Consider the following 10392-nt stretch of genomic DNA (forward strand, 5'->3'; position numbering starts at 1 on the left):
AGCCAGCCAGTCCCGCATTAGACAACAAAGAGAGGCGTTCGCGGCGGCCGCGGCGGCGGCGGGGGAGGGGCGCGACCGGGAGGAGGCCGGGGCGGGCTGCGGCGAGCTCGGTGGGGGTGGCGCTGGCTCCTCCGCTCGCTCGGCCCCGGCCTCCGCCCGCCCCCCGGCCTGGCGCGCGCCAATCGCCTCCCCCAGCGATAGTGTCAGTAGCATTGTAGAGTCAGCTCCCGCCGGTGACGTTGCGCCTCCCTCGTCCCCCTCCGGAGCTGTCTGGCTGCAGAGGCTCAGTCAAGAGGCGGGTAGAAGAGGAGGAAAAAGCGCTGAGTGAGGGCGGGCGGGCGGGAGGGAGGGAGGGAGTGGAGGAGCCGGGGAGGGGCTCCTTAAAGAAACGCTGCTGTCGCTCTCCTGCTCGCTTTGCGCTCGGCATTGTGGCCAGCCAGCCGGGCACTCGGGGGGCACGCGCGGCCGCCGCTCGAGCTCTGCCCCCACCCCAACCGCCAGCAGATCTGGGGTGGGGACCCAGGCGGGGGCTCTTGCAGCCACTGCCCGGTGCGGACTGCACGCAGGGACCCACTCCTCCGGGCGCCGAGGAACGAGCCACGGAGCCCTCCGCAGCCGACCGGCCTCCCCGCCCCTGACCACCCGCTTCCCGGCTGTCTTTGTGGCTGCACCTTCTGGCTGCGGAGCGGAGAGCCGGCTGGGGCGCGGCGCGCGCGGCGGAGCGATGCCCAGCTCGCTGTTTGCAGACCTGGAGCGCAACGGCAGCGGCGGCGGCGGCGGCGGCGGTGGCGGGGGAGGCGGCGGCGGGGGCGGCGGCGGCGGCAGCGGCGGGGGAGAGACTCTGGATGACCAAAGAGCCCTGCAGCTCGCGCTGGATCAGCTCTCCCTGTTGGGACTGGACAGTGACGAGGGCGCCTCTCTGTACGACAGCGAGCCGCGCAAGAAGAGCGTGAACATGACCGAGTGCGTGCCGGTCCCCAGTTCCGAACACGTCGCGGAGATCGTAGGGCGGCAAGGTAGGTCCGGCAGGGATGGGGACCGGAGGGGCGTGTAGGGTCCCCGGCCGCCGCCTCGCGGCGAGGGCGGGTGCGAGATCGCGAGTTGTGGCGCGGGGGAGCCTCGGGGAGGGAGGAAGAGCCGCGCGATGGGCCGGCGCACTAGACAAAGAAAGTGCAGGCAGGCTGTCTCCGCCGACGGCTCCGGCGCCGCGGCGGGATGCACTTTCTCCTGCTAAAATCACCGCCTTCTCCTCTAAGGCTTCAGACTTCAGTCCACCCTAGGAAAGAGGGTTTAAATATAAGATCCTGGGGGAGGGGGCCTCTGCTGGTCCTCTGGGAGGGTGGGATGAGGGGAGCGTACGGTGGCAGGAGGATTCAGGATTTCTGCAAAGCGGAATGGAGTCCAGAGAGGGAACAATGGGTCCCAGGACTGCCATCTCCCCAACCCCACCCCTAGGTTTCCCGGGAGCCCCTTGGTGTCTTCAAGGCAGTGACTGCGCTCAGTCGGATGCCAGAACATCTCCCCAGATGACTTTTCTGGGGTTCTGGGCTTTGCTCGGGACGACTGCAGTCCCTGGGGGAGGGCTGGGCAGCCGACGGGCTGTTCCTCGAGCGTTTCGCGGGTGGAAGCCGCGGTCCAGCTCGTGGCGCCGTTCGGGGTCAGCGAGGGAGACGCCCCCTTTCTCCCCGTCGCGTGTTCCGCTGTCCAGCTGCCTAGGGCGCGGGCTGTCCCGGGTCTCCGCGGTTACCCCGGGATAATGGGCGTGTCTCTCTCTCCCTCTCTCTCTCTCCTACTCCCTCCCTCGCACCCTGGATCCCAGGTTGTAAAATCAAAGCTTTGAGGGCGAAGACCAACACTTACATCAAGACCCCAGTTCGCGGGGAGGAGCCTGTCTTTGTTGTGACGGGCAGGAAGGAGGATGTGGCCATGGCTCGGAGGGAGATCATCTCGGCCGCGGAGCACTTCTCCATGATCCGAGCCTCACGGAACAAAAACACGGCTCTCAACGGCGCCGTGCCCGGACCGCCCAACCTGCCAGGGCAGACCACTATCCAAGTGAGGGTGCCCTACCGCGTGGTGGGGCTCGTGGTGGGGCCGAAGGGCGCCACGATCAAGCGCATTCAACAGCAGACGCACACGTACATCGTGACACCCAGCCGGGACAAGGAGCCCGTGTTCGAGGTGACCGGGATGCCAGAGAACGTGGATCGCGCCCGCGAGGAGATCGAGGCTCACATCGCGCTGCGCACGGGCGGCATCATCGAGCTGACAGACGAGAACGACTTCCACGCCAACGGCACCGACGTGGGCTTTGATCTGCACCACGGGTCCGGCGGGTCCGGGCCGGGCAGTCTCTGGAGCAAGCCCACGCCGAGCATCACCCCCACCCCTGGCCGCAAGCCCTTCTCCAGCTATCGCAATGACAGCTCCAGCTCCCTTGGCAGCGCGTCCACAGACTCCTACTTCGGCGGGGGGACCAGCGGCAGCACGGCGGCCACCTCACGGCTGGCGGACTACAGCCCCCCCAGCCCTGCGCTCAGCTTTGCCCACAATGGAAATAACAATAACGGCAACGGTTACACCTACGCGGCGGGGGAAGCCTCAGTGCCTTCCCCGGACGGCGGTCCCGAGCTGCAGCCTACTTTCGACCCGGCTCCCGCCCCACCGCCGGGGACACCCCTCCTCTGGGCCCAGTTCGAGCGCTCCCCCGGAGGTGGATCTGCGGCGCCAGTGTCCTCTTCCTGCTCTTCCTCGGCGTCCTCCTCTGCCTCGTCGTCCTCGGTGGTCTTTCCCGGGGGCGGCGCCAGCAGCACGCCCTCCAATGCCAACCTGGGGCTGCTGGTGCACCGCCGGCTGCACCCGGGCACCAGCTGCCCGCGCCTGTCTCCGCCCTTGCACATGGCCCCGGGGGCGGGAGAGCACCACCTTGCCCGGCGCGTGCGAAGCGACCCGGGGGGCGGAGGCTTAACCTACGCCGCCTACGCCAACGGGCTAGGGGCACAGCTCCCCGGCCTGCCCTCGTCGGACACCTCGGGCTCCTCCTCGTCCTCCAGCTCTTCCTCCAGCTCTTCCTCCTCTTCCTCGGGGCTGAGGCGCAAAGGCAGCCGCGACTGCTCCGTGTGCTTCGAGAGCGAAGTGATCGCTGCGCTAGTGCCCTGTGGCCACAACCTCTTCTGCATGGAGTGTGCCAACCGCATTTGTGAGAAGAGCGAGCCCGAGTGTCCCGTCTGCCACACCGCGGTCACTCAGGCCATCCGCATCTTTTCCTGAAGGCAGTGCGCGCGTGCGCGCACGGTGCAGGGAAGGAGGGTTTCCTCCCTAGACCCTCATTCCCTAGGGCCTACCTGCCCAGACGCCTCTGGTGCCCACCTCTTTCCACCTTACCCTCTTCACTCTCAGAGATCCCAGAGGAGCTTGGAAAGCTGTAGTATCCGCTCATTTTTAAAATGTCATTTTTAAACAAAGGAACTTGCCAGGATCTCTGCATCAGGAGTACTGTAGTCTCCGAAACCACCCGAATTGCATGCTCTATAAATAATAGGACCGGCGACATTCTAGTAACGATAGTTTTTACACTGTACTTAATAGGAAGCTTCCAAAAGAAGAAAACCCCACAAGTTTTCCATTTTCTTGAAGTAGGAGAAAAATGAACAGTAATTATGAAGATGATAAATAATTGTGCTATGGGATGTGTGGACTGTTTTGTGTGTCTCCCTTCGTGGGTGGGTTCCTACAGCACTCGTTCTAGAACTCAAGTGGATCCTTTTTGAATGTTCATGGAAGGGCCAGGAGTTCTGTACAGCCAGGACCCTGCAGCTTTATTAAAGTTAAAACTGTAACATATCTCTTATATATTAAAAAAAAAACCTTTAAAAGTTTTAAAGAGAAATTGCATTAATACAGATTGAAGTATTTTATTCTTTTTTTGACTTGAAAAATTATATTTCATATTGCAAAGATGTTTACAAGTATTTTAATTTAAGTTCAGTGAACTTTTTTGTAGCTGGGTTAAATCTTTTTATTTTTAGTATGGCCTTATGGCAAAGAACACTGTATTATTTTAATAATCACACAATTGTGACGGATTACAAACCATAAGATGTATAACGTTTTGAGCAGTATTCTGTTGGGATGGAGATTTTATAGGTTCAGACAGATCTTCTAGATCTGCTTCACCCAGCATATTTTCTATTCAGTGATATAAAGCATATTTTATTCTATATTATTACAAAAAACGGAAATGTATAAACATGTCAAAAGGAACAGTTGATGCTTTCTAACATTTGTATAAATAGAATTCAGTGCAAATTACAGAAATTCTGTTGCACCGCTATAGTTTTAGTGTTTCTATTTTAATACATTTGTTTACCACTTGTTTATGTATATGTAGGTGACGTTACTTGAGCTTAAATGTACTTTACTGAGCAAAGTTTAAAAAAACAAAGTATATTTTATTTTATGATAAAGGGCCTTTAACCTCATGGTCAAATACTAATATTATATTTGCTGAGACAAGATTTGAAATTGTATCAAGAGTTTTATTTTTCTGACATTTAAAGTTCTACATAATAAAGGTAAACTTAAGTAATGGTGCTACTTCATTTTTTAAGTATTTCTATATAAATAAAACATTGAAGAAAAATCAGAATTGTATGGTGACTTGATTTCCTTTTAAAGCCTCCTGGGGTGTACCTTTGAAAAGAAGCATCGATAGACTGAAATACACTGATTCCACAGAGAACATATAGTTTATCAATAGATTCCACCGAAGGGTAGGATTTCCTTGGATGGATGGTCACAGGTAACAATGTTTTTGTCAAATTGCAAACAGTTTACTAGACCAAGACTTATTTCTACACTAGACATAGCTGGCAGTGGGTAGGGACCATGATATTTGGGGGGTGGGGTGGGGAATGGGGGGCTGGAACATGTTAATTTATTTTTAAATTAGAAGACAAAAAGGAAATGGAGACATTTGAGAGAAACATTTGCACTTTCAGCTCACACAAACCTGTTATGCTTACCTAAAACTATTAAGAAAAAAATTTTTTAAAAGTGGAACTGACAATCAATTTGAACGATATTTTAAAAGGCCTGGGGCTCAGGGAAGTAACTGTCCTGCTCAACTTGAGGCACCCCCCACCCCCAGACACAGGGCATTCAGGGATACTTATGTGCTGGCTGCCTTGGAGAAGTGAGTCCCACCGAGGGCCTCTGCAAAGGATGGAGGGTTCTGCCTGCTGAGGGCCTGGATTTGAGCTTCTGTCTTATCAGGCATCTTTAGGGTCAGGCTAATTGGTGTCGGCAGGCTGCAAGTGTTAACTATTTGTTGTTGCTTGAGGAAAGTTTCTGTTTGCTCTTGGCAGCAGCTCTACTTCTCCCCTTGCCATGGGGGGCCTTTTCTGTTGGGAGGGGGGAGGAAGGAGCAACAACTACTTTTACTTGACCTGAACTTTGTCTCCTAAAGAATATCCAGGAGCGAACAGACCCTGCCCCGGAATTTCCAGTCAACTTCCTGACTGGGCTGCCTCTGGAAAACAGTACGGAATGTGGTGATCTTAGCTGGTGGCTCTAAAGATTTTATATATATATATACATACATAGGTATACATGCACACACAATTATAATACTTGTTCCTCTTGTCCCCTTTTGTGTTGACATTTGTTTTTAGGAAATGAAGCCACTTCTTCCATATTTCCTAGTTGTATTAGGTTTAAATGATGAGTTGGATATGCCTTCAGGTGACAGGAGAGAAAGGAGTGGCCTGTTTAGAGAATTTCTGGCATTATCTTCAACTCTGGAAGGTTCTCTGCTATGTGACCCTCTTTTGCCTCTCCCCCTCAACAGGACTTAGACCTGGAAGTGGGAGAAGCCATTCGGTCTAAGCCTCCTCTCGTGCAGCTGTCTGGAAACGCCTAGAACCAGAATTCCATTTCCACTTACATTCTTTAGTATTTTAACTTTGGCTTTCTGCTTTAACAGAAGGGACATGATACAGGGAAACAGCCTAGGGTGTGTCCCATCCCCAGTTGATGTGTTGTTTATTTACTTAGGTTCCTTTTATTGATATTATAAGCTTTATTATAAAAGACTTCGAAATATTGCACTCCAAGATTCACTGGACCCCAGGTCTATACAACTCAAGGAAACATCTCTACAGTTAGCATAGGCATGAGGGACTGAAGCTATAGAAGAAAAAAAAAAAAAAAGCTGAATTTGAGGCTACATACTTGGGTGGCTTGCATAACTTTTTTCTTTCTCTTGTGTGTGTACATGCAGAATCCATATGCCTTCCTCAAACCCTTTTTGTTTTTATTTTTTTCTGATACAAGGTCTCATCGAATCTGGGGTTCAAGGAAAGATTCCACTGCGCTGGCTGCTCCTCAAGCCCCAGGGATCACACTGTCTCTTCCTCTCCAGTCCCGGGGTTGTGTCTCGCCACGCCTGGCATTTTAAGTGGATGCTGGGGCTCCATGCTCAGGTCCCCTCTCCCTGGCCCCTGGCCTGCCCTTCTTTACAGCGAGAAGGGGGCCACTTTGCCGAAAGGGTTGGGAGATATATTTTAGTACAGTCACTAGCAGAGACTAGACGTGTGCTAGCGATCTTGCAGGAGGAGTGCTTATGGTACAACTAAGCCTTTCGCTCCATCCTCCAGGTGACTTCCTGGGGACCACTAACGGCAGGGGTGACAGTCCTCCGGCTGGAAATAGGAAGGGTGCTGTATTTACATTCTCCAAGCACCACCAGCTTCCCTCTCCACTTCTACACTAGGGAATCTACCATTCCAGAGCAACAAGGTACCCGCTAGCAAACACCTCTCCCTCTAATGACTAGTCCTGCTTTATCTATGTATGTAGAATACTGGGTCTCAACAGGGCTGGGTTTTACACACGCACGCACGCACGCACGCACGCACGCACGCACGCACGCACGCACGCACACTCCTATTTGGCATTCTTCTTAGCACATTTTGGTTCTGAGATAATGGGTGGTTGTACTTGTGTCTTAGTAGATAGAGGCTGGAAATAAGGCTAACAGCCCAGTGTTCAGGACAGCCCCATGACGAAGGCCTCAACAGGGGTCTTTTCTACTGTCCCTTCCCTGCTTTATGGCTTTCATCCAACACGTAGGGGCCTCCAGGCTGAGCTGTGGGTATTTTGGAATCACCTATGACCCCAGATAGCTGGAGTTGTGTCAGGACCCTGGAGGTGCAGGTCCAAGACCCACAATCAAGGGACTGTTTTTACTCATCAAAGAAAGAGTCGTAGCCGGTACTCACTTACTAGCTTTGTTCCAAACGGGTGGTTCAAAGCTAAACATATTTGTGTTTCATCTGAATATTTTGTGTTTTTGAGAATTTCATGCATGAGTGCTGTACTCACATTTCCACCGCTCCCTTTCCCCCTCACACTCCTCTTCTGTACCTCTCCTCAAGGTTATATCACTTATTATTATTGTATATGTATATACACACATGCACACCCCCTACTGAGTCCCTGGGAGCATGTGTCCATGTGATTAGTTAGGGCTGACCAGTTGGGACTCGATAGGCTATCAGGATTATTATTTTTTTTATATTTGTGTGTATGTGTGTGAGTGTGTGAATGTGCAAGCACCACGTGTGTGGATGTCTGAGGAGGCCGGAAGAAGGTATGGGATCCCCTGGAACTGGAGTTACAGGCAGTTGTAAGCTGTCCGGTGTGGGGGCTGTGGGCTGAACTTGGATTCTCTGGAAGAGCATCAAGCTCTCTTAATCACCGTGACATCTCGCCAGCCTCTAAGATAATTAATTTTTAATTTATTTAAGTCTATTGTTGATCTGGGTTTGGTGGTGCATTCTTTTAATCCAACCTGGTCTTAGTGAGTTCCGGAATAGCCAAGGCTACAAAATAGAGACCACATATATACATGTGGTTTGTGTGTGTGTGTGCCCACACATGCATGCGCTCACTGGTCATGGTCTGTGCGCTGGTCAGATGGCGACTTTGTGAGGTTCTAAGTACCAGACTCTGATCACCAGGCTTCTGTGGTAAGTACCTTTCCTGCTGAGCCGTGTCCCTGGCCCCCAACACACTTCCACTCACCTCTCTTCTGTGATCTTCCAGCACAGGTGGCACTGGGACTTCACTGTGCCCTTTCTCAGAAAAGACACAAATAGTCCACTCACAGTGTCCCGAGCAGACTCTACCTGGCTTTTCTAGCATAGGTCATGCTCTCTCTGTTGTCACGGTCCCTGCAGCCAGAGACAAAAGAAATAGAAACTGTTTAAATTTCTCCAGGTATATCTTGACACCTTTTCCATTTTTGTTTTTTATGAGTTCCCCTTATGCTACTAGAATTTGTTCTTGGAGAAACTGCCAATCTCTGTAGCAAACTCCCAGTCATCAACCAATGCAGATTTTTTTTTTTTTTTTATATCACAGAGGTCTCATCTGTTCAAGAAATAGGGAAAATTTACCCCTTTCTGAATTTTTAGGCCTGCTAGCCATGCAATTGTTGGTTCTAGTTACCTTGAAAACTCCATGGGCTTAAGGAAGGTAATTTGGGAAAAGATGGAAATTATGCTGCTCACAGCCACTCCTCCCCCCCCCCCCCCGAGGGAGACAGAGTCTCACTATGTAGCCCAGACTGGTCTCCAACTCACTATGCTGCCTGAGTCTCCCACATTCTGGGAGTGCAAGCCTGTGTTGGTATGCCTCCGATACACCCTTCTCCTTCAGAGGGTCATTTCCAGGATGGGGTGGTGACTAACTCGGCAAAGCGTTTGCCTCCCAGGTGTGAGGACCTCAACACAATTCCTAGAACTCCCTTAAAAGTGCTGGATGGGTGTGGTGGGATGCTTGGAATCGTAGGGCCAGAGAGCTAGCCAGAGGTACACCCTTGGGGTTCACTGGGCAGCCAGTGTGGCCTGCTCTACAGCTTCCAGGCCAGTGAGAGGCCTGTCTCAGAGGAGATCGACAGTACCCCTAAGGATGACACTTGAGATTGTCATCTGACCTCTACGTGCATGGGCACATGTGAGCTTGTGTGTCCATGCTCATGTGTGGACATGTGTATACACATTCCCATTAAACAAAGGAGGGTCCTTCTTGTTAGGGAATATGGGCCCTTCTAACGTTAACTCTGCCCCTGCTTTATCTTCTTCTCTGACCTTGCCTACCACCTTTTAAAATGTTGAACCCTTTTACTGCCTTGGGAAGACCAAACTTCTTTCTGAAAAACTGGAGACTATAGGGAAGTCAAGCATCCCTTCATTGGCCCTGCCGATGTTAATGGTTTCTATCCTTTATTGAGCCCCTCTCTCTGACACAGGCTCTCTAGGTGGGGATGAGCCTACTAAGTTTAGGTAAGAAGGCTGGTGGAGAGAGCGTTAAGCTGTGTGGCTTATCTAAGGCCACAGGCAACATCAGAACTAGGACACCAACCATGGGTCCCCCTAAATCCAAAGCTCCATTCTTTAGAAGCTCAAACAACAAAAACAACCCCCCCCCAAAACCTGGCTTTAATAAGCATCATTCTCCGAAAATGTGAGCTGTTCCTTTGTAACAAAACAGTCAAGTGATGCTCTCATCTGACTGATGATGATAATTGACTTGAAGTAACCAGGACCCAGTCGGTGAATGTCTCCAGGTCACAAGAGAGGAGCCCTTCACTCTAAGCGCACCTTGCTCACAGGGGCTTCTGTGCCCTGACATTTCTCTCCACTTTCTCTCGTCAATTGAAAAGTTAACATTAAGCTTACTCTATGATATATTCTTTAAAGATTATTTTTAGAAAAAGTTCACTGGCAAAAAAAAAAAAAGTAAATACAGTATTCGCTTAAAAAAAATGCTCCCTAAAAATGCCACATGGACTAATTTAGACAGAAAGTTATATATGCCAAACTGGTGACTGAAAAGGGGAACATGATCAATTGTTTGGACTTGGAATACTGAACTCCTGCTTGGATTTCCCCCTCTCCCATCAATTCCATTGTTTTGTGTATTTATTAGAACTGTAGGACGCAGGCATGCTCTAAAAATGGCAAGCTGTGGCTCAGCTGGTCCATCTGTCAGGAAGTCGAGAAAAGACAGGAGACTCTGGTGAGCTCTAAGCCTCAAGGCGGGTCTCCCACAGTGACCCACTTCCTCCAGCTAGGCCCCATTTCCAGAAGCTTCCAGCACCTCCTCAACAGGGCCACCAGCTGAGACCAAGGTTTCACACACAGGAAAATGTGGGGACATTTCATACTCAAGCCGCTGGCAGCACCCTGAGTTCTGGTTGTAGCCCATTTGCCCAGGCCCTCTTCTGGGCCTACAGAGGACCTGTGTCCTGTTGCCAGGGCCTGCCAGAGTTGCAAATTTACTTGTCCGAAAGGACAATTTACAGTCCCCACTGGGCTGAGAATTCTT

The 10392-nt window shown here is 51.5% G+C and overlaps 1 protein-coding gene across 1 annotated transcript; it reads left to right on the plus strand.

The window, feature by feature from the left end:
- The first annotated feature begins 233 nt into the window (after nucleotides 1–233).
- On the plus strand, nucleotides 234–4850 carry Mex3b (mex-3 RNA binding family member B). Its single transcript, XM_021644399.2, has 2 exons — nucleotides 234–1016; nucleotides 1820–4850. The coding sequence occupies exons 1-2, from the start codon at nucleotides 725–727 to the stop codon at nucleotides 3268–3270; spliced, it is 1743 nt and encodes a 580-aa protein (XP_021500074.1). The 5' UTR covers nucleotides 234–724; the 3' UTR covers nucleotides 3271–4850.
- Nucleotides 4851–10392: the final 5542 nt, after the last annotated feature.

The sequence above is a fragment of the Meriones unguiculatus genome, chromosome 14 (genome assembly GCF_030254825.1).
Source record: "Meriones unguiculatus strain TT.TT164.6M chromosome 14, Bangor_MerUng_6.1, whole genome shotgun sequence".
In the NCBI taxonomy this organism is placed as follows: Eukaryota; Metazoa; Chordata; class Mammalia; order Rodentia; family Muridae; genus Meriones; species Meriones unguiculatus.

Bases quoted from the DNA above. Each gene is read 5' to 3' on its own strand.
- Mex3b (XM_021644399.2), top strand. From the start codon at position 725: ATGCCCAGCTCGCTGTTTGCAGACCTGGAGCGCAACGGCAGCGGCGGC. The intron at 1,017-1,819 runs GTAGGTCCGGCA...CCTGGATCCCAG, and splicing joins GGAGATCGTAGGGCGGCAAG to GTTGTAAAATCAAAGCTTTG.